At 34.6% G+C, this 23,399-nt stretch overlaps 3 protein-coding genes across 3 annotated transcripts; 2 read left to right on the top strand and 1 right to left on the bottom strand.

Moving 5' to 3' along the window:
* Positions 1-799: 799 nt before the first annotated feature.
* On the top strand, positions 800-3,156 carry LOC116109815 (stem-specific protein TSJT1). Its single transcript, XM_031396049.1, has 4 exons — positions 800-1,136; positions 2,053-2,293; positions 2,437-2,557; positions 2,943-3,156. Exons 1-4 carry the CDS (start codon positions 937-939, stop codon positions 3,128-3,130), a joined length of 750 nt encoding a protein of 249 aa, XP_031251909.1. The 5' UTR covers positions 800-936; the 3' UTR covers positions 3,131-3,156.
* Positions 3,157-3,622: 466 nt separating this feature from the next.
* Positions 3,623-7,307, bottom strand: LOC116109814 (meiotic recombination protein DMC1 homolog). The gene is made up of 15 exons (XM_031396048.1): positions 7,234-7,307; positions 7,056-7,138; positions 6,498-6,589; positions 6,356-6,427; positions 6,217-6,255; positions 5,918-5,975; positions 5,777-5,822; positions 5,616-5,661; positions 5,184-5,245; positions 4,997-5,063; positions 4,814-4,906; positions 4,659-4,727; positions 4,480-4,558; positions 4,018-4,184; positions 3,623-3,806 (listed from the first exon to the last, which is right to left on the bottom strand). The coding sequence occupies exons 1-15, from the start codon at positions 7,248-7,250 to the stop codon at positions 3,762-3,764; spliced, it is 1,035 nt and encodes a 344-aa protein (XP_031251908.1). The 5' UTR covers positions 7,251-7,307; the 3' UTR covers positions 3,623-3,761.
* A 5,277-nt stretch (positions 7,308-12,584) lies between these two features.
* Positions 12,585-21,756, top strand: LOC116109787. Its single transcript, XM_031396010.1, has 11 exons — positions 12,585-13,340; positions 14,513-14,777; positions 15,919-16,081; positions 16,193-16,934; positions 17,065-17,494; positions 17,602-17,783; positions 18,501-18,663; positions 19,062-19,289; positions 19,373-19,723; positions 20,517-20,618; positions 21,171-21,756. Exons 1-11 carry the CDS (start codon positions 12,829-12,831, stop codon positions 21,399-21,401), a joined length of 3,369 nt encoding a protein of 1,122 aa, XP_031251870.1. The 5' UTR covers positions 12,585-12,828; the 3' UTR covers positions 21,402-21,756.
* Positions 21,757-23,399: the final 1,643 nt, after the last annotated feature.

Here is a 23,399-nt window from a genome sequence, read left to right as displayed (position 1 = left end):
TTCAATCGGTTGAATCGGTCGAATTGGGCCGGACCGGGTTTTAAAACCATGCTACTGAGTAACGGTAATGTGAGTGTCAATGACAATGACCCCTCAACAAGCTATAAGAGGACTATAATCTTTACCCATCGTTAAATGAATACTGACCTTTTAAATCGACCACGCGGCTCTAGAAGATAATATGGTGGACCCCGTTTTGTTCCACAGACCTTCTGGAGAGAAAGATAAAAGGTCCAAGTCTTATATTAACTTAATCTGGCCTCTTAATCAGTTTTACTAATTTGTTTATTTTTATTTATTTAAGCTGCGCATGTGCCTTCTCCACCGCCCATTTCCGATTGCCATTTGCCACGCCATCAACGGGTTGTGGATAAGCTCTAACTTTTATTCTTCAAGATTTTGTATTAAAATAATTGATTGCTCAGATATCATACACCTACATAGGGAGAAGGGCGCAACTCTTAGATTTAATACGCTAATATTATGGAATCAATTTATATTTATCGAAATAATCATACATTATTTATAATATAAATTTCATAACGGATAGAATTTTGATCGTGTCCAAATACCATTTGGCCTTAGCTTAATTAATACAGTTGTAACCTACTTGGATGAGATAAGAATTCCGTAATAAATAAATAAGGATAACATTGCATATACAAATATTTTGATAGGATAAGATGGTAAATTTTGATAAAAAGGAAGGAGAATATTGGAAATAAAGTTTAATATAATATCTTATGTCTCAAGTCTTATTATATGTATATATAAGCTATACCAAACCCTGCTTCAACCAGCTTCCTCATAACTTACCATTCATCCTTGTCATCATCATAATCGTCTTGCGAAACTGTGATATTAAGTGCTTCGCACTGTCTTCATTGCCAATCGAATCTTGCTTTTTGTTTGTGTAGTTTGTTCATCAGAGAAAAAATGTTGGCAGTGTTTGAAAAGTCAGTGGCCAATAGCCCAGAGGCTCTGCGTAGCCCACAACCGGACTCCGTCACCGCACTCAAAGATGGGTCATTGGCTAAACACTTTGGCTTTCTTTACTCTGCCTCTGTCACCGTCAATCTTGGCGACGCTGGTCTCATGGCCTACTCTATTGACAAGCAGAACCCGCTTTTACCAAGGTACTATTCACCAATTAATACCCGTCTTATTCGTTTTGATCCGATCCTTATTATTAATGGATCGGGTTCATTTTTTTTAATTATTACTTTATTGGATGCTTTATTCATATATGTGGATAAGGATAACAAATTTATGTGTTATTGTTCTTTTATGGTTCTGATGCAAAGCAAAATTCAATGGATGTGTTGAATCCTTTTATAGATCTTGGTCAGATTTTCTGAAGAAAATTTTAATGAAAAGTGTATCATTTTTACGATTTCTGAAGTAAATTGGTTCAAAAATCTGTTTATTCAATTTGGTTTCATGGTTCTCATTTGCCCTGTTGTTATTATGGTGATTTTTTATTTAAAATAAAAAAATAAAAAAAGAAGGTTCTGGGTTATGTGGTGTGCAGCCACTGGATATAATAAATAGTCCAAATCTAGAGATTCTTTAGTTTCATTTTCACATCATAATTAATATGTTGTTATACGCATGTTATTGAGAAAGACGAAGTACAAATTCAGTTCATTGGTACTATTCTATTTATTGCTTAAATATTTTTGTCATTTTATTAGTTGTTTGGATGTGCCATGGAACAACAAAATTGATCTTTTTTGTTTTTTGTTATACTTTCAAATGAATTTCTTTTGCTTCTGACTTTATTTGATGGAGAATATGATTTTATTTTTACTTAAATAATTTTAGTGGTATTGACTATACATTGACCTGTGATTTGTGTCTTCCTTAGCTCGTTGGCGTTGTGTATCAGTTTTTAATGATTGTCTCACTGTTCCATGGCTTCACAGATGTGTTCCATCTAACTTAAAACCAGTTCATCTTTGTTATCTTCCTTATGCTTGTCAATGGAGATTCACCACTGTTTTCTGTTGGATCATTGATCTGTAATTTGATGTAGCTCCTTTTTGGTCTCAGATTATTTGCAGTTGTGGACGACATTTTCTGCTTGTTTCAAGGCCACATCGATAATGTTGCTCTTCTTAAGCAACAATATGGACTTAACAAAGCAGCAAATGAAGCTATTATTGTTATTGAAGCCTACAGAACTCTCAGAGATCGGGGTCCTTATCCTGCTGATCAGGTCGTTAGAGACTTCCAGGGGAAATTTGCATTTATTCTCTACGATAGCTCTTCAAAAGTTACATTTGTAGCCGGGGTGAGTAAACTTTTAGCCTAAGACGTTATCCTCCAATGTTCACCAGCCTTAGTTTCTTCTTCCTACTTAAATTCCCCCTTTAAATATGCTTATGATTAGCATCATTTGATCAAGCTTAATTTTATATTTTTTGAGCCGTGCAGGATGCTGACGGGAGTGTTCCCTTCTTCTGGGGTACTGATTCTGAAGGCCATCTCGTGCTTTCAGATGATGTAGAGATTGTGAAAAAGGGCTGTGGGAAGTCTTTTGCACCATTCCCTAAAGGTATATGCAAAAATCGATGTATATTAAATCATAGTTGTTATTGATTTGATATTAATTTAGCGTTTGTAATTAATACATTGGGAAATCCCAGCTGCATGAAAAATTAGGATTCGCTGATGTTCTTGTTGCCATACATGCATCTTGGATCTCTGCACACTCCTTGATCAACCAATTTTTCGGGGTTCTTACCATGATTATCCTATCAACTTCCTGTTGTTCATGTTTGGATGAAAGTGAAAAAACTTTTCTGTTTCTTGCGGACACATTTTAAGTACTATCTCTATTACCATGGGCCTACATAGGATCTTTTTTTCGATTTCAAAACAATTTGACTGCACATAAACAAGATTGCTCATTTTTTCTGGTTCTGCTGTTTCTTTATCAGGGTGCTTCTTTACATCTTCTGGAGGATTGAGGAGCTTTGAGCACCCCCTGAATGAATTGAAGCCAGTGCCAAGGGTGGACAGCTCCGGCCAGGTTTGTGGTGCAACTTTCAAGGTGGATGCAGAGGCTAAGAAAGAATCAGGCATGCCAAGAGTTGGGAGTGCTGCAAACTGGTCCCAGAACTACTGAGCTCATTACTATTTCCTTTCTCATGAGGCTTTTGTTATTAGTGAGCCTTTCATTGGTTTTATTTCATCGTTTCCTGAGTGCCCATTGCTATGTTCATGACTTTTATGCTTCAATGGGCAGTCGACTTTGAAACTGTTATAAGTTTTTCCAAAAACTAAGACAGTATGTATGCGGCTATACACATTGCTTACTGTTTAAACTAAGCCTAGGCTGCATGGCATATACCAGGGAATAATATTAACTTGCACAAAGACTTGCTGATATTTCCAAAGTTGTTTGTATGATGTTGACACTTGTTTACTGTTTGAGGTCCAAATTGTGGGATGGAATTTTCTCTGCTTTGATCTTAATGATCATGTATATTGAAAAAGGGAGCACTCTCCTTTTAAGCCAATCTCTATGTAAATGTCAAAATACATATTGAACTTAATCTCTGAGAAGAGCTGCTACGGGGTACTTTCGTTTCGCACCATGGAAAACATAACTGAATGGTAGTATTAACCCTTTTCTGCTGCAGAAAATTAAAACAGTTTATAACACTTTACACAAGCACTACTAGATAACAGGGTAATGAAACATCCTTAATTTTGCTGCTTCCATGTTGCCAATGGACTATGACCTGATCTTTGGGTTAGTCCTTTGCGTCGGCAATGCCCCCTGGTGTTATCTGAAACACGTATTTTTGTCATGGATAACTTCCCAAAAATATGGTAATCTTCTTAACAGGTGATTTAAAATTTTAAGAATTCCTTCATGCCGAGTCTTCTTAGTGTGAGATGACAGTGCTATTTTCTGTTAAGACACAGTCTACTTGTGAAAAGAATGCAACTATGTATATGCATTACGTCTATATTGAAGTGTATAATAACGTAGTAAGGTAAGGATATTGCTTCAGCTTCGGGCAGATTTGGGGCATCAAACACCTTGCAGACACGTTGTTCACCTTTGCCTTTCCTGAACATCAATCTTATTGTAGCTGCATGAGCAAGCACATGCCCCCCCGCTGGTTTCTTTGGGTCTGATATGAACATTCCCCCTCCAGGATCAGCTATGACTGCAACATATTAAGTAGTCCAGCAAAAAAAAATTAGATATCATATAATGAATGAGGTCAATTTGTTAAAATTAGGCTGTTGAGTTTGCTGACTAATGCCTCTATAGTCTGCTCCTAATACCGCAGAGCATTAGTGGTTCAACATCTGGAGTGCAAAACGAACCAGTCCCATTGAAAATAAGAGAGACACGAAGTTGAAGGGTTAAGCTGTTAGTATATGTCATTTATAGCTTGTGCTACCTGTAAGTAAGTTTTCTGGCTAAAAGAAGAGGTCAATTATACTCGCAAGAGTTACCTTGGTTGGTCATGTAGACTGCAACATTAAATTCCTCAGCTATCTTTGTCAATCGGGAGAGCATCTGTCCCAGTTTTTGCTGCAAATGGCAAGTTGCTCATCTCAGGGAAGATCAAGATAAAGAAAAGATTATATGTTCTAAGGTAGTGTGGGCATCTCAAAAACTCTTTTAAGTAAACCTGCCGATCTGCAAGCTCCCCTCTTCCTGTGAAATCTACTCGAAAGAGGGCAATCACTGAATCTACAATCTGAAAACATGTGCGCTCATAAACATTAATTCACTGCACCTCATGATTTTGGTAGCAGAGAACAAATCTATTGGCAAAAGACTCACCACAAGTCTGAATGGTTCTTCAGACATTTTTGCAGCCAGACCAAGGAGCAGGTTATACTGATGCTCATATGTGTATGCACGAGCATAAATGATCTTTCACATTAAAAGAAAAGCAAACAAATTATGTTATGTGCTTCTGTAGCGAATAAATATTTACACGGAGTGATGGGAAGATGATGTTACATTGTCAAGGACAGCTCCGGGGTCCATTCCAAATCTTTCGGCTATGGGTACAATTCGATCAGGGCGGCTGCAAGTTCACACAGTTAAAAGAAGAAATCAAACATGATGAAACTGGGCAATTTACATGAAAATTATCATAGTTTATTTTTTGAATGAGAAAAGAAATTAAAAAGCTACAAAAACATACAAAGTTCCTTCTGTGTCGATGTAAGCAACCTTTCCATTCCCACCCCGCATGTTTGTAGGAAGCTGTAATAGGAAACCCGAATGCTTAAATCATCATGGCTTTATGTACATATTGTGATTTCATTTTGGATAAGTAGTTTTCTGTTTCTTTATGGTCATTGACTCAATGCTACTATTAACTATTATTCACTACTGCGTAATGCAACAGCCATAAATCATATCAGCTTTTCAAATTAAAATAGATCCATCTTCTTAAAAAAAAAAAAAAAACCAAAATGACTATGAATTGAAGTCAATTTCCACTATTTTTTTTTCTTTTTACTTCCTCAAATGCCTTAAGTCTACAGACTATAAAAGGACCAACAAAGAGCATATTCACCATTACACACATAAACCATATGGAGGCATATATTATCAAGTCTAAGAAACTAACCTGCGTGGAAACACATAGAGTATGGGCAAGTTGTGTTTTGCCAGACCTGAATGAAAATTCAATAGAGAAGTTGAATGACGTGAATGTATAAATCTAAAGCGAAGCAAGATGAATGATTATTAGTTATCAACATAAACAGGAAATGAGTTTGTGTTCCTCACCGAAACTCCCCAAAAGCTTCCGTAATAGCATTAGTTTCAATCCCACCTTTTAAAAATTTACGGACAAATCATCATAGCAAATTAAGAATGCATAAATGATAATGTAACCAAAAATGGAACATCTCAAGACAATAAAATTACCGCCTAATAGTTCATCAAGGGCTTGGCTTCCAGTTGTAATTTTAATCACTGACTTCCTCTGTTAACCAAAACAAAATCCAGTTTTAGGCTCATAGTGGGGGAAAAAAAACCAACAGTAAGATTCAAAAGCACTAACAAAAACTTTAATTAGGGAGCGCATATCACCGTAAATAAAACTGGATTTTGTTAACGTGTTAGGGGAAACATTTACGAAATCTCTTGGAATCGAGAATTAAAAAAAAAAAATTCAGATATGATCAAATGGCTTAGTTTCAAATTACAAAATAGTTTGAACTTACTCTCAGCAGAGCATCACTTCCAGTAATATAACCAAAATTCTGCAAATTAAAATTGAAGAGAGGGATAAGAAAAAGGAATGAGTAACAAAAACATATAATTGCATTAAAATAAAATAAATAATGTCTAGAGAGCACAAACCACTATCTTCTCAGCAGCTTCGCAGATCTTTTCAACTTTTGCCTCAGATAATCCTTTGATTCCAGTCAAATGCTGTGAAATGAAATTATAATTGATGTCCGAATCTCCAACAACATAAAAATGATTCGACGATTGATTCTACCTTCTTTGTGTGCATCATCAAGCCATTGCAGGTGTATATCCCTGCATCTTGAAGCTTCTTTACATCTCCAGCATTGATTCCTTGAGAGGTCACTGCACGAATTGCACACAATAACGTTATCTAATCAGTTAATAACCAGATGAAGTCAATCTTGCCCCGTCTGTTCAAGTAAAATTAGCTAGAAACTATCAATTAATGTCAAAGCAGAGTACAATTCCGATTTAGAGGAAATTCATTTTCAAATATGATTTTATCTATATATGTACGTGCAACATTTGAAAATCCACATCTGATTCGGCGGAAACTGTAAATAGAGCAACACAAGCTAAATCAAATTCAACTGAGATTCTAGAATACACTCAAAAAATGATACAACTATAAACGAAGACCAGAGAACGATACAGCGTCGTGAATTTTAACACATCATTTGCCAGAAATAGGCCAAAAATGACACTCAAAGCTTCCTCAAACAAATTGAATCGCTTAAAATACAAAAACACTCGAACAGTGTGAATCAACGAGTTTATTGCAAATCGAACATTTCAAAAGCTTACATACGTTTATCAATTGCTTCGAACAAGTCTTCTTCGTCATCAATATCTTCTCTCTCCACAAGCTGGAGCTGGCTTTGATCTTCGGCTCTGAGCCACACCAAAGACAGAAAGCGATTAAACGGTGAGGCGGAGTTATTTCATTTGAATAAAAAAGATAAATAGAATCAGATCTGTCAACTTACTTGAGACTAGCAATCATCTTCGTTTTCAGTAGAGAAAATCTCTTCTGAATTTAAGATTTTATGTTTGTTTTTGCGTGATTGGCTTGCGTATAAATAAGTATTTTGAATTGTGAGTTGTTATTTTGAAATGTGAGAAAGTCGTAAATTTATATGGCGGGAATCGGAATCGAATAAGCTACTTAAATTGGTTTAAATAATGGTTGAGGTACGTAATTGGATTTTGGACTACTTTATGCGAGAGTTCGTTATACGTGTGCTTGTTTCTGATTCTGTTACACTGTAATGTAAGCAGTTATTAAAATGTAGGGCTCCGATTTTACCATGTCAAATCTAAGGACAGTGGGACCATTTACGCCGCTCACGTTAATGTACCGTATGCATTTTATTTATTTTTCTGTTGATTTTATATTTGCCCTTTTCTCTTTTCTTTTACGCCTTCGGAGGTTACAATTTATACTGTACGTTTGATTGGGGTAACACGAGATTATTGAAGTTATGTCATCTTATATTATTTGATTATCACGTTTGATTATTAAGTAATATAAGATATCAGTAATCTTTAAATATTAATAATAGTTACTGTTGATAATATTTAGAGGACGTTTGGTTCAAAAATGTTAGATTACTGAGAATATTAGATTACTGAAAAGATAGATTACCTTGGAAGATTACTGGGAATCTTTAAGAAAATATGTTTGGTTAGTTGGTAGGTATGTTATATTAATATGTTTGGTTATAGGGAATAAATTGGTGAGTATGATATTTAAATTACTAAATTGTCCTCCTTTTAAATATTAATATAATATTATTTTTATTATAATTTTTTAATAATTTCTTTTAACCCTCAATATTTCAGATTTAGCTAAAACACCCCGCTTATATAAAACTTTAATTTATGATGAAATCACCCTCACCTCCTGCCGCCACCGCGAACCACAGCCAGAAAATCGCCGGAGTCCCTAAAAAAGAAGAAAATTATGTGGGAGGCTCCGGGGGGCTTCGATATGGCCGTTTTCGGTGATATCAAGCCAGATCATGCCTGATATGGCCGTTTTCGGCCATCAATATGGCCAGAAACGGCCATAGTGAAGCCTCCCGGAGCCTCCCACATAATTTTCTTCTTTTTTAGGGACTCCGGTGATTTTTCAGCGGTGGTCCGTGGTGGTTGGCCCACTGTCGGCGGTGGTGGTGGTGGTGGTTAGGTGGCAGTGGTGATCTGTAAATAATTTTAAATATAAGGGCATTATTGTCTAAAATTTTAATTAAACAAGAGCAAAATTGAAATAGGATATTAATGTAAATTTGTTTTAAAGTATGGGTATTATTGTCCAAAACTTTTATTAATAAGGGATAAAATTGTAACAAAAAAAGATAACCCTGGTAATCTCAGAATACCTAAGAAAATTGAGGTAATCAGATTATCTCAGATATTACCAATAGTAACTACCATTGGTATTTGAAGATTACCGGTATCTTATATTACTTGACAACCAAATATAGTAATCAAGTAATATAAGATGACATTACCCCAGTAATCTCACTTAACCTCCAACCAGACGCCCCCTTAAGGTAATCTGATTACCTTCATTTTTTTAGGTATTCTAAGATTATTAGGGTCATATTTTTTGTTACAATTCTATCCCTTATTAATAAAATTTTAGAACAATAATGCCCTTATTTTTAAATTTATTTACATGAATATGGTTTTTACAATTTCACCCCAATTAATTAATTTTTTAGACAAAATTATCCTTGAATTCAAAACAAATTGCAGCTCACCCAAGCCACCACACCCACCCCCACCCACCTACCACCGACAACCACCGCCGCCACCATCGGAATGGCGCACAGAAGGCCGAAAATAGCCGTCGTGCACAAATATGGTCATTTCCGGCCAAATCTAATTTGACCATTTGTGGCCGTTGACTGCTAGATCCATCATCAATCTAGCCGTCAACGGCCATCAACCTGGTCATTGACGACTAGATCTGTCATGTCTGGCCATTTCCGACCAGATCTCTGGCCGAAAATGGTCATACAAAGCACGTAGGCCATTTCTTGCCTTCTGTGGGCCACCAAGTTGTCAGCTGCTGGTGGCTTGCGGTGGTTGCCCGCGACCGACAACGGTTGGGTTAGTGGGGGTGCTTTGTTGATTTTCCAAACTTTTATTATGGGGTTGTTTTTGCTAAGTTTTTAAATGCAGGGGGGTTATACAATCTAAATAATAATAAAAATTAAGAAATAATATAATAATAATATTTAATTAGAGGACAATTCAGTAATTTAAATAACATGCCCACTAATTTATTCCTCCCAACCAAACATATTAATATAAAATATCTACCAACTAACCAAACACATTTTTCTAAAGATTCCCAGTAATCTTTAAGATAATCTAACTTTCTAGTAATCCAATATTCCTTAAACCAAACACATCGTTACAAAAACTTTATATAAAGTCTTTCCTATATGATGACATGTCTGATTATGATTATAAAAATTAATATGAAAAATCAATTTAATAAATGCACATTAAATTATTATGAATGATATAACAATATATGAGTAGTGTCATGTCACTTTGTATGAATGATTTTGTATAAAGTCTTTGTAAGTGTAGTATTACTCTTTATTTTTTGTTATATCACTTTGTATGAAGATTTTTATAAGATTTCTTTGTAAGTGTATCGTTACTCTTTTTAAAAATTATGGGAGTGGAATGTTGATTGTTTTCTATACTTGAGGGTATCAAATGTCGTTTCATGAAAGATAGGGTGAAAAAGGAATTTGGCTATATCATCTAGACCTAAATATTTGGAAAAACTTTAGGGTCTCATTTAGATTGTGAGATTCTAAATGAATGATTTGGTTAAATCCATGAATTTGATAAAATCCTTCATTTTTTTTTTTTTTAAAAAAAAAAAAATTAAAATCTATGGATTTTGGAAAATCCACCGCCTTCTAGAATTCTTCATTTTTTAGGATTTTAAAATCTTACCTACCAGGTGGGATTTTGTTAAATCTACCAGTTTTAATAAAATGAGAGATTTTGTTAATAGTTTAATTTTTCAACACTGTCCTTATAATTTAATATCCCAGTAATTACCTTTTATTCTAATTAAAAAAAATATATTTGTTGTTCTCTTTTTTTAAGCTCTTCACCTTTACATCATCAGCATCTTCGAGTATACTCAATAAATAATCTACCTATGAGTTTCCATTCCCTTAACTAATTATTTTCAATTTCTTATTTGCAAAAGCTCTTTTATTATTTCAATTTCTCATGATGATTCTTTTTGTTATTAGATTAAAAACTTGTCAATGGTGGTTTTTTGTTTTTCATAAAACATTAAATCAATAATGTCATTGCAAATAGCCCTCAAACTTGTTATATATATATATAGGGGTCTTTTTGCAAAGCAACGGATCCCACACAAGACGAAGGGAGAGGGTTAAAGGAAGGATATATATATTAACTTTTAAATTCATCAAATTAAATTATTAGTTTTTACAAAAAAATCCCACAAACACATTTAATAAATTATATAATGAATTTTATATCTATTATTTAATTATACAAAGAACAAAATGAAAAAAAGTTTGTATATATTTCATATATTCTATAAAGTAAATATCATTTATAAAATTTGTTTGTCAAAACTGAGACCAGGGCCCCTCACTTAAATTGCGGATGCTCAGATGAAGAGTCGAACTTGAGACCGCGTGCCTATCTGCATTATCCCCTATTCGTTCTAACCATCTAGACTACCCACAGATATGTCATATCAAAATATCGAAGTTAAAATATATATATATATATATATATATATATATATATATAAAACAAAAATTATAATATTTTATTATAAAAGATAGATAAATTCTTGAATATTTTATTGATAAAAAATTTATTGTAGTTCAATTTGGAGGTGTTATTATTTGTGTTAGCTTAATAACTTGTTAGTAATTTTTATTAGTTTTGTTTTATACTCGTTAAAGTACTATAAGTTTATTCTATATCGTCAAGCACAATTATAAATATATTAATTGTAAAGAACATTATAAATAAATACTCATATTTTTGTATAACTTATACCTAATATATTATTTATTATAAGTTTATTTACAATTGTATTGTTAAGTTTAATTAATGTTTTGACCTCCCGAAAATGAGTTCCTGGCTATGTCCCTAGTCCCACAATATATAGATTGAGGACAAACTTTGATCATGTCTCTACAATTTCATCTATGAGCTTTCTTATGCTATGCATGCTTGAGATTTATATATTGTATAACTAGGTAATTCTATAAAAAAAAAAATAATAATAAATAACATAAAAAACGAGATTGTTCTCATTCCTCATATGCTGTTATATTTTGTATGTATAGATGAGTGTGCAAATGTACTTTATACTAGTGAAAGACACTGTTTTTTAATTACATAGTCAAACTAACTAAGTATGCAAGGTTTTTTTTTTTTTTTTTTTTTGGATATGGTGTTAGTGCATTATATTAACACTAATTTTCTATATAAGTATGGTTATATTATCTGTTTATTATGAAATTATTCAACTTGATTATAAATGAAGATAGTTGATAATATATTATATTAATTTGGAATTCTATTGGTTTTTTTAGTCAAATAACAAAAAATCATTTATTATAATTGAACTTCTCTATAAAATATAGTTTAACCTGTATTTAATTAGATGAAAGTTGAATTTTTTTTTTTTTGGGTTTTGGATATTGAGGGTAAAGTTAGAAATTATTTATCAAATCCATGGATTGTATTTATCTAATCAAACATGAGTGCATGAAAATTTGAATCAACAACCCATAGGTTTTATATTTAAACCAAACAATGAAATTTATCAAATCCATGGATTTTTAAAATCCCTTGATCTAAACGAAGGCTAGGTTTTTGGAAAAAACTTTAGGGATGAAGATGTCATTTTCTCTTGAAGATTTATCCCGTTTTAGTGGTAATGGTACAAAACAGTGAGTAACCTTGCCCGATATGCATATCCAATTACCGTCGGAGCTCTGAACCGGGTTCTGGACAAACGTTAACCTATTATTTCCTGTTGTTAACTTTTCCCAAGTTCTTTAACAATTCTTTATAGCAATTTACTTTTGACCGGCCACTAAATTTGACTAAACTTAGATGATAAGTTTGTAACCCTGCCCAAAGTAAGGATAATTACGACCTTTCACTACTTGACCACGGGTAGGTGCAGAGTGCTCATTTTGTCAAATATCAAGCGAGTGCCCAATTCAAATCCCCCAACAAATCAAAATTAAACTCCCTTATATAAATGCAGTGACGCGTCTCCACATAACCGCTGGCAGTACTCAGTACGGTTCCTCTAGATTCTAGGGTTTCTCTCAATTTTTTCACACAGGAGCGGGGCCGCTCCTTAATTTTCCCTTAATTCTTTCCTTTTTATGTTGTCTTCACTTAATTTTCCCTCCTTCCAAGCAGATCTTCATTTAAATTCCCTCATAATAACGTACTGGATGCCCATCTTTTCGAAAAAGGCCCCAAATTTGTATTCTCTTATTACTAGAATTTCATTAACTGACTAAACGTTGCTAATGAATTCTGTTGAAACCGCCCAAAATGCTCCTGAAACTCCCCGAAAACCTAAACTTTTGCTTGAAGCCAACCAAAACAACGATAATAACGGCAGTACTGACGACGTCGAGTCAGTTGTTGATGTATCGGGAAAAATCGTGGAGTTTCCGTTACTTGAAACTGACGGTGACGAGAAACCCGATAATTCGGTGGAGGGGTTTTATTTGTACAAGAATGTGTTTAATTTGATTCCGAAATCGGTGGGCAGGTTTGGAAAGTTAAAAAATTTGAAGTTTTTCGGGAATGAGATTAATTTATTTCCGGACGAGGTTGGGAACTTGGTAGGGTTAGAATGCTTACAGGTGAAGATATCGTCACCGGGATTTAATGGATTAGCTTTGAATAAGCTACAGGGCTTGAAGGAGCTTGAATTAAGTAAAGTTCCTCCGCGGCCATCGGTTTTGACTTTGTTGAGTGAAATTGCTGGGCTTAAGTGCTTGACCAAGCTCTCTGTTTGTCACTTCTCTATAAGGTTAGTTTTGAAGTTTTTAGTTTAGTTTTAAATTGTGGTCTTCTTTTGAGATGTTTATGTAGAATAGATGGAATTTAAAATTTCGAATGGTTGGCACATAGATAAACACTCATGGAGAGCTTAAACTTGGTTTTATATTTCCTGGAGATACGGTTGTTTGTGGCCGATCTCGTAGTTAGTTCAAAATTGCTTTCCCAGCCCATTGTAGGTACTGGAGTAAGCTCTCATAGTTGTGTGCGTTAACTGATTAGGATTTCAGAGTAGGTTTGTTATTAAATTTATAACTAATAAATTGAAAGCTGAAATCATTAAGGACATCTATGAGGAGTTTTGCGAGATTTAGGCATTAAAAAATAATTAAGCTGAGCAAATCTGCTTCAAAGCAATAGCATTGGCAGGTTTTTTGTAAAAGGGAAGCTGAAAGATTTAATTATTTGTTCCTCCAGTGCCCTATAGCTTTTTTATGGTTTAAAAATTTTAGAGGCTAAACTTGATCAGGTGTCAGTAAAGATTGTATTTTATCGCTTGTTGAATATCATTGTGATATTGGGTGAGAAAAAGTTGTCTTACTTTGGGAATGCTGCTTTTGGGTGATTTGGATGGAAAGGAATAATTGGATATTGTAGGAATATGAGGATGAAACTTGGAGCAGCTATGGGAAAGATTTTTTCTTTTTTGTAGTGAAGTCTGAATTCTAGTTTATTAGTTTACTTTGTTCTGTGGACTTCTGGTTCATCCATATGCATGTTAATATTATTTGAATACACTTTTATAGATAATTATACACAAGAAAAAAGTGTGCAAATTAATATTACTTATGTTGCATTACCTTTTGCTGGTGATGCACTAGAGTAGTATTGTAATTCTTACAAAAATATAAAATATAAACAATGAAATTAAATGGCAGAGAAGATGAAACCCAGTTTCAAGCAATTATGTTAGCAATAAAAAAAATCTTTATGTATCATATGCATGAAAATGGCAATACATGACATCTCCGTTGTTCTTGTGTAGTTGATTGGATTGTTTAGAATGTGCCTCTTCCATTTGCTTATACAAAATTTTGTGTCTATATTGATTCTTGGTCCTTGATACTAGTAATAATTAGCTAAAATTTTGATGTATAAGGTGTAAATAGATGTATAATATTAGCATATTCTCTTTCATTGCAGATTCCTTCCTCCAGAAATTGGATGCTTAAACAGTTTGGAGCACTTAGACCTTTCTTTCAATAAGATGAAATATTTGCCAACTGAAATAAGTTACTTGAAGGCCTTGGTATCTTTGAAGATTGCTAATAATAAATTGCTGGAATTACCTTCTGGTTTATCCTCATTGCAAAGTTTGGAGAACTTGGACCTTTCAAATAATAGGCTGACGTCGTTGGGGTCTCTGGATCTTGGCTCAATGCATAACCTTCAGAATTTGAACCTTCAGGTACTAATGTCTTCTTCAGATTAATATCAGTCCTCTTCCGGAATTTGTAAAGGGGCTTTTTACATGTATTCTTTTTCTACTTCATTCTCTCTTGTAGTCAGGATTGTCTGAAAAAGGAAGGTGCTTAAATTGTCTATGTTGTAGTTGTCATAATTTTTTTTTTTCCTGAATCTGTTCTAAACTTCTACTCTACACAACAAGGCCTTTTATTTTATCCCTTTGTGTCTAAGGGATCATTGTTACCATTCTTTAGTTTGGGCTAAACGCTCAGGGGCATTAGGAGTCCTCATCTTTTCTTTTTCCTTTTCCTCTCTTTTGGTTTAAATTGGAGTCAGTTACCATTCTTTAATTTGGTTTACTTCTTGGAGATCAAATTTCAAAGTCATGTGGGCCACTTACATGGGATTTTATACCTCTAGTCTCCTGACTATTAAAGGCTACAGGGTATAGGTAGTCCCTAGTTTCAAATTTGGTGCATGCACCAACAGAATTTTGGTCACCAAAAAGAAAAGTACCAGTCGAGTCTTAAATGCTGGACCCTTCCACTGAACTTATTGTTTTTTTATATTTGGAAGTTGTCTTGAACCCTTGAGGTATACCCTAGGTCCAATGCATTAGTAATTTCTCTTAGTTATAATAGTGAGGGGTAAAAGAGAAAACAATTTGAACTCTTTTAAATATTAATGGAAATACGAAATTACAAAAAAAACACTAAACATCAAGCCTAACCGGGGGTTTAATGTAATTTTTCCTTTTATATTTTGGTGCATGAAATATTTAGGGGTTTAATGTAATTTTCCTTTTATATTTTGGTGCATGAAATATTTAGTGGTTAGTTGACATATTTTGCTACATCACCTCTTTTTTCTATTAATGACACTGATATTATTACTTAAATTGATGTTTGCATGTGGCGCACATAATATGGAGAAATGATGATGAAAATGTTTATTTTTACTGCTTTGATTCACTTTGTACTTCTATTGATATATATTTTTGTTTCACGAGTTCTTTCTTTGCAAATTTCTTGTGGAAATACATGGTCTTCTAATTTTTTTTCTGATTTTGCAGATACTTCTTTCATATGATTGTTTGACTTTCTATATCTAATACTTACTATTGTTTTTCACTTCTGTTCAAGTACAATAAGCTTCTAAGTTATTGTCAAGTACCTGCATGGATATGCTGTAATTTGGAAGGGAATGGAAAAGACTCATCGAATGATGATTTCATCAGTTCTTCAGTAGAGATGGATGTTTATGAAACTGTCATTCAGGAGATTGATGGAAATGTTTCTGACAATGGTGAGACCTCTGGAGTTCTTCAGTTTTTTCCCAATCTTTTAGCATTATCAAATACTGTCTTGACTTGATATGTGTGTGAAATTGACTTCATATTTACATAACTGGATGCAGGCTCTAATCATCCGCCGTCAAGCATATTAGCTGTGTCTAACAATAGATGTTATACACCTCAGAGGTCTAGTAAGCGGTGGAAGCGACAACATTACTTGCAACAAAGAGCTCGACAAGAACGTCTAAACAACAGCAGGAAGTGGAAAGGTGAAGGACATGCTCAAGCATTGCATGTGAAGGCAGGAGAAAATTGTAAACCAGTCATTTTAGACGTTTTTACCCCTGGAAGGACAGAAAGAGCATTGGAAATCATAGGCCTGGATGATGATGGCGACAATAAGCAATCACTTTCAGCAGAAGCTGAAAGTGATTTCCTTCCAAATGTTGAAAACAATAAAATTAGTTCCAGTAAGGGATCATGCGAAGATAGTTGCTTATGTGTTGAGCTTGAGCCTATAGGTGAAGGCAGAGAAGATGAATGCTCTACCTCTGATGTAACATCTATACAAAATGAAGCTGCTAAGCAGGATGAAGTTTCATCTTCAGATATATCCAAAGCTGCTTCTACGATAAAGAGGCATTCTGAAAGGGATCTCGATAACCCCAAACCATGCAAGTCTCGAAAATCAATTGAAGATAGCTCCAATATATCACAGAAATATAGCAACCTCTCATTTTGCAGCATTGAGGATCATCTACCAGATGGTTTTTATGATGCAGGACGCGACCGGCCCTTTAAGTCGTTGAGGAGTTATGAACAAACTTTGCATCCTGATTCGCGTGAAGTCATTCTTGTGGACAGGTTAATTTTAATACATGTGTTTTATGTTGGTAGGCGTATATATATGGTTTTTTCCTTTTATTGTTAATGTGTGGACGTACCATAATTCTTCTCTAATATAATGACTCTGATTTTTTCTTCTTCCCATCAGGAAAAGTGATGAAGAGTTGGATGCAATTTTGCTCTCTGCTCAAACTTTTGTACAGCATTTGAAGCAAATGAATGGTTTAGCCAAAGATAGGGTTATTGAACCTGTTGGTAACCTGCAGGTTGCTTCATTACTTGCTCTTTTTGTATCAGATCATTTTGGAGGGAGTGATAGAAGTGATATTGTTGCAAGGACTCGCAGAAGTGTATCTGGTTCAAATTACCGGCAGCCTTTTGTTTGTACTTGCTCAACTGGACACAGTGACAGTATTAGCCCATCCTCCAGACAGGCTTTGGATTCTGGAGAAGATATTGCTTTTGCTGATCTCTGTGAAAAATACTTGCGTTCTATTAAGTCAAGGCGAAATTCCATCATAGTTCCTTTAGGTACACTGCAGTTTGGTGTGTGTAGACACAGAGCATTGCTTCTGAAGGTAATTATTTGTCTTCGTTTTGGTTTCAACTTTTTTATGTTTCAAATCTGTATGTTATTGTTTCAGCTTTTAGTCCTCATGATCTGATACAAATTCTATTGCTGTAGTATCTTTGTGATCGGGTTGAGCCACCTGTTCCTTGTGAGCTTGTTAGGGGTTACTTGGATTTCCAACCACATGCTTGGAATACCATCCTTGTCAAAAGGGGGGATTCGTGGGTTCGGATGGTGGTTGATGCATGTCATCCACATGATATAAGAGAAGAGACAGATCCAGAATATTTTTGTAGGTAAGTGCTCTGTTTATTATGAATTTTCTTGTTAATTGACCCACTCTGTAGATCTTTTTGCATTTCCTCTGTTGCATGATAATTTTCTTAGTCTCAGAACATGGAGTTTGACTTGACATTCTGACTCTTCCACGTGCTGGTCTTCGTGCATGATGACTACCAAACTAATTTTATCCCGCTATTTTGTGCATTTAAGTTTATTCTAGCTGTGTTTTAGTGTATGTATTCCTTAAACTGTTCAGAAATATGCATGATTGCTTCCAGTTTGATTAGTTGTGTCTGTGGGCACTTAACCAAGTTATTGCATTCTGTGATATGATTTAGATCATTCATGCTGAATTATGGCTTGTATTTCCAAACGCTTCATCTATATTATTGGTTCTTAAGTGATTATCTACTTTATGAGTTCTGTTATACTTCTAGCGCTAATGGGACAGTTTGCTGTCATAACTAAATCTACTCTAGTTTTGAGGCCTCTAAAATGAGAACCATTGGTCTACAAATGTGTACATATCAAAATGAATTAAGAAGAAAACCATGCTTATTTTGTGTGTTTATGTCTAATTGATAATTTTTATTTTAAAACCATTAAACTACTTTCCAGTCCTTGCTTGACTTGTGTATCTGACTTAATTACTTGTTGTGAAACACAGATAGCTTGCTGCTGGAATGTTGTATTTTTGCTATCAACTCTGATGGATATGCATGTTGTTTCAGGTACATTCCTCTATGTAGAACTACAGTTTCTCTTTCAACTGAAGGTGACCCCTGTCCCAGTCCTTGCTCATTTCCTTCCTTGAGCACGTGTGATGAAATTGAAAAAGTAACTTCAAGTTCTCTTCGTCAATGCAAATTCGGATCGCTTGATGCTGCAGCAAAGGTTTGCTCCCTTAAAAAGTCTAGTCACACTTATATTATAATCTAGTAGAAAGTTTAGTGTTCATCCTTATTTCTTTTTACCTTACAGTTGTTAATGGTATAGATTGTTTGTTAATTCAAAAAGTAGTTGGGTCATGGGCTTATATTATTAAGTGTTTAACCTGTTATTTTTCTGCAAATAAGTTATCCCAAATGTCAGTTGTCCTGGAAATCATGCATACAGACAGACGCACAAGCTTGAAGATTTTCTTCACCTACTTCGACTTGACTTGAGACTCATTTATTCAAAATAACCTCTCATGATATTATCTTGCTTTTTAAGTTGATTTGACATGTTATTCTGAAACACGATTAGTATCGTCTAAACATTTGTTTATTCTACCTTGTTTAATGTTTCAGGTGCGTAACTTAGAGTTGGGTGGGAGTTCAATTGAAGATATCAAGAATTTCGAGTATAGTTGTCTAGGAGAAGTTCGAATATTGGGTGCTTTGAAACATTCCTGCATAGTAGAAATGTATGGACATCAGATTTGTTCCAGGTGGCTCCCTTCAGTGGACGGAAATCCTGAGCGTCGTGTAATACAATCTGCTATTTTCATGGAGTATGTAAAAGGGGGATCACTGAAGGTAATAGAAATTTTTAATTTGCTTTATGTTACCTTAGAATTTGTTTCAGCAACTTTTGATTGATACTTAGTGGTGGTTAACAGAATTATTTAGAGAAGCTATCAAAAGCCGGTGAGAAGCATGCACCATTGGAGCTGGCATTATTTATTGCTCAAGATGTTGCATCAGCATTGGTGGAGCTTCATTCAAAGCACATTATGCATCGTGACATAAAAAGTGAAAATGTATTGATTGATTTGGATAGGAAGAAAGCTGATGGAACTCCTGTTGTGAAACTCTGTGACTTCGACAGAGCTGTGCCTCTCCGCTCTTTTTTGCATACGTGCTGTATTGCTCATATGGGGATACCTCCGACTGATGTTTGTGTTGGAACACCACGCTGGATGGCACCAGAGGTTCTGCAGGCAATGCATAAACGTAATAGATATGGACTGGTAAGTTTCCTCCTGTCAGTGATTTCGAGATTTTAATTTGATAATATAGACTATATGGTTCTTAGAAATTAATGTACATGCATACATAACCACTTTATTACCTGTGCATTGCTATTGAGAAACCGAAAAGTGTAGAAGATTTATAAAAGAAGCATATCTGCAAAACTATAGATTGGTATAATATTAACGAAAATAAAGAGATGATGTACAAGAGAAGATATGATTGTTTAAAAGAGAGAATTAATTGTGATTTATTCCCAATAGAGCTATTAGTTAATTGAAGAACATACATAAAATCATCTTAGCTATTGATTGCTTTCTAATCTCGGGGTTAGAAATTGATGTGAAAATTTTTATAAAATAAAAGGGTCGCTGGTCCTGCCTCTATATGCTGATTTGTATTATTTCATGTACAACCATTACGTATACTGGCATTTGCTTCTTTGTCTATTTAATAGTCATGTCAGGCACAACTGTCAGTAATTATTTTATAAAATCATATTGTTCTGAATGACAATTGCCTAAATATTCATAACATCTGTCATGAATCTATGGTGGCTATTAATTCGTCATACCCAGTTGTGTTTTTGTGCACAACAGTTGACATTGGTCCTATTTGATATGTTTTTTGTGCATAAATTTGCATACAATCAACACAAACTATCTCTGTAGTTAATGGGAATCCAAATATACCCAAGGATTTGACCTTATTTCTGCATTCAACTTTTGTTCTCATAATTAATATCCTGAATATTTTTATCTGGAGTCTAAAGTCTTTTCAATCTTGTTGCAGGAAGTGGACATATGGTCATATGGGTGCATTCTTTTTGAGTTGCTGACTCTGCAAGTTCCTTATTTCGCATCATCTGAATTAGAAATACACGATCTTCTTCAGGTTTCTCTCTCTCTTTCTCAAAATTTACAATTTTGTAAAATTGTGGAATATACTGTGAACTCGGTCTTCTCACAAAGGATTCGATGAAAGGAGTGTTGTTACATATGCAGAGTTATGTAATCACAAAATATTCTGAGTAATTCTTAAGTATTCTTCTTTAGGAGGTTTGTAATCATAATATACAAATACTATAGGTGTTGGAATACCTGGTGAAGAATGAAAATATGAAATTTGGAATAAGCCCTTCACTGGGTGGGATAAGTGATTCTCGCATCTCTGGTCTTTAGTTGAAGTGGTGTAAGTTTGAGTGACTTATTTTTTAATCTTTATAGAAAATTATACTGAAAATAAAGAAAAGGCATAAAGAATAGTAGTTTGGGTTGATATGATCCGCCACCTATTTTTGAACCTTCACGCTGATTATTGGATGGAAAGACAAAACTTGTTTACTTTTACTGCAGACGTTTCTAACTGAACTCATTAATAAATGAGTGGTTGCTTTTATATATAAACTTGTTATCAATATACTTATAATAGCTCTGATTTGTGCAGATGGGCAAGCGACCAAGGTTAACTGAAGAGCTGGAGTCTCTCGGATCAGCTAATGAACACACAAGGGCTGAGTTGGGTGCAGGGCTTGAGAAACCAGATTCGGAAGTAGATATATTGAGATTTCTTGTTCAGTTGTTCCGCCATTGTACTGAGGAAAATCCAACAGACCGTCCTACAGCCAGAGACCTCTACGAAACATTGATTGCACGCACAAACAAATTAATAAGTTAAAGAAGTTAGGAACTAGTGTAGATTTTCAAATAGGTAATAATCCGCCCCAATCCCAAATTTTGGTACACCATAAGATGTCTTGCTATAACTTATATAAATTATAAAATTCTTTCCGGGATCAATTATTTGGTTAACATCTTCTGTATGAGTAAAGTCGAGTAACATTAAATGTAACTCTTATGTGTCTGTACTCTGACTGACATCTGTAAATTTTGTGGGTAGTTTTCTCTTGGTCTAGCTGTTAATTGCTTAGGCATCACACTGTATTTGGTCCAACTTATAAACTGACCTGATTAAGCTATTAAACCACTCCCAGTTTCTCTTCAAGATTTCTGGGTTCCCTTTTGATCCGACACTTATTTAGGCCAGTGTTGCATGACTTATTTAGTCACGCTGAGAAATTGATTTTACAGTGACAATTTCGGTAATCAAACTCCGTCAATTTTGTTCTTGATCTTTGTTAATCTAGTAGGATAAAATTGAACTGTTCAACCAAATTCAACAAGCATTTTATATGCATCTAACCACAGTTGGGCTGTACGGGCACATCATTCAATTCATGCTCTTTGGTGTACTGTTTTTTTCCTGTCTCTTTCGGTGCTAATCATTGTTTCCTATTTCTGCTAACCCAATTAGCTGTTGATGGTTTTTCCTGCTAAAGGGAATAAAAGTTTGTTTTATGACGTTATTAAACTAATCTGAAAATTCCACATGGAGAGTCTAAGGTGCACTATCCTACAAGATAATGTTTTGTATCATTTTTTAAAGAAATATATCCATCTCTCCCGATAATATGCTCTCCTAATGGAAGAAGTTAATGTCTGTGAGGAAGTACTTACTCTATGTGATATTTGGAAATGTGTGGTGTGGTCATACCATGCAGATTCAGAAGCATTAACACTTGCTGCTGAAACCCTCTCTCCCTCACCCTCACGCTCACGCTCACACTGACTTTGTCTTTGTAGTTGACTTATTGTCATTAGCTCAGACGTAGTAATCATCACCCTCACCTTCTTTTCTTTTCACATTATTATTACTGTGATAAAATGAGAGGAGAGAAACAGATGACCTTCTTGTCTTGAGAACATAACACAATAGAAAAGTGAGATTTGATTGGAAAGGGATCCCATCCCAAATAAAATATTTGTCGCAACCTCTCCCGCTGTCCCTGTCTGTGTCTGTGTTAGTGGGACTATGAGCTTGAATTGGATTTGCGTGAGATACCCTTCCATAAATGTAGCCAATAAATTGAGATGCAGGTGCTTTATCTTCCCTCCTACTGGACCTGCAGTGTTTACCTGTTTTGTAACAATATAATGTAATATACTGTGTTATATATGTGCAATTGTCCTTGAGAGAGAGAGAGAAAGCAAGAGAGTAAATGATGTTTTAATGGCTACTGTATAACAGTAGTTAAGGGAGCAGGACCACCCTAGTGTAGTGCTTACCCCTAAATCTGCCATCTTTGAAGATGAATCATAACCCAAGTTTTTAATATATAATCTGAGGCCATAGAGCTAAGCTAGGGTTCACACATCAAGATTCANGTCATCTTCTCTAAATTATAAAAAATTTGATGAACAGTTTCAAGGCCATTTTCTTAAATACATACTTGGGGGGACCGGGCAGCTAAATTTTCTCCTTTATACTGGTTGGATCAGTAGTTCGTCACAAAAAAACTAGTTCAATTGCGGGTGAACACGGTTTAATTATTATTTTTGGTTTTTTATATGAATCGACCAGGTCTAGCCACCGGTTCCCTATCGAACCGGTTCAACGGACCGGGCTGGGCAGAGTTTTAAAACCATGGTTCTAAATTTGAGGTAGCGAGTTAGCGTGATAAACAAGGCTAGCACACAATCATATCTTTAGAATTGATAACACAAGTCTCAATCCAGAAACTTAAACTGTAAAATTTGAAGTAAAAACTGAATAATTTATTGAATATTTTATATCTTCAAAAGAAACGAATAATATGTTTATATAGGGTGGTTATAG

This window comes from Pistacia vera, unplaced genomic scaffold (genome assembly GCF_008641045.1).
Source record: "Pistacia vera cultivar Batoury unplaced genomic scaffold, PisVer_v2 Contig59, whole genome shotgun sequence".
In the NCBI taxonomy this organism is placed as follows: domain Eukaryota; kingdom Viridiplantae; phylum Streptophyta; class Magnoliopsida; order Sapindales; family Anacardiaceae; genus Pistacia; species Pistacia vera.
This window is presented reverse-complemented; position numbering and strand designations above follow the sequence as displayed.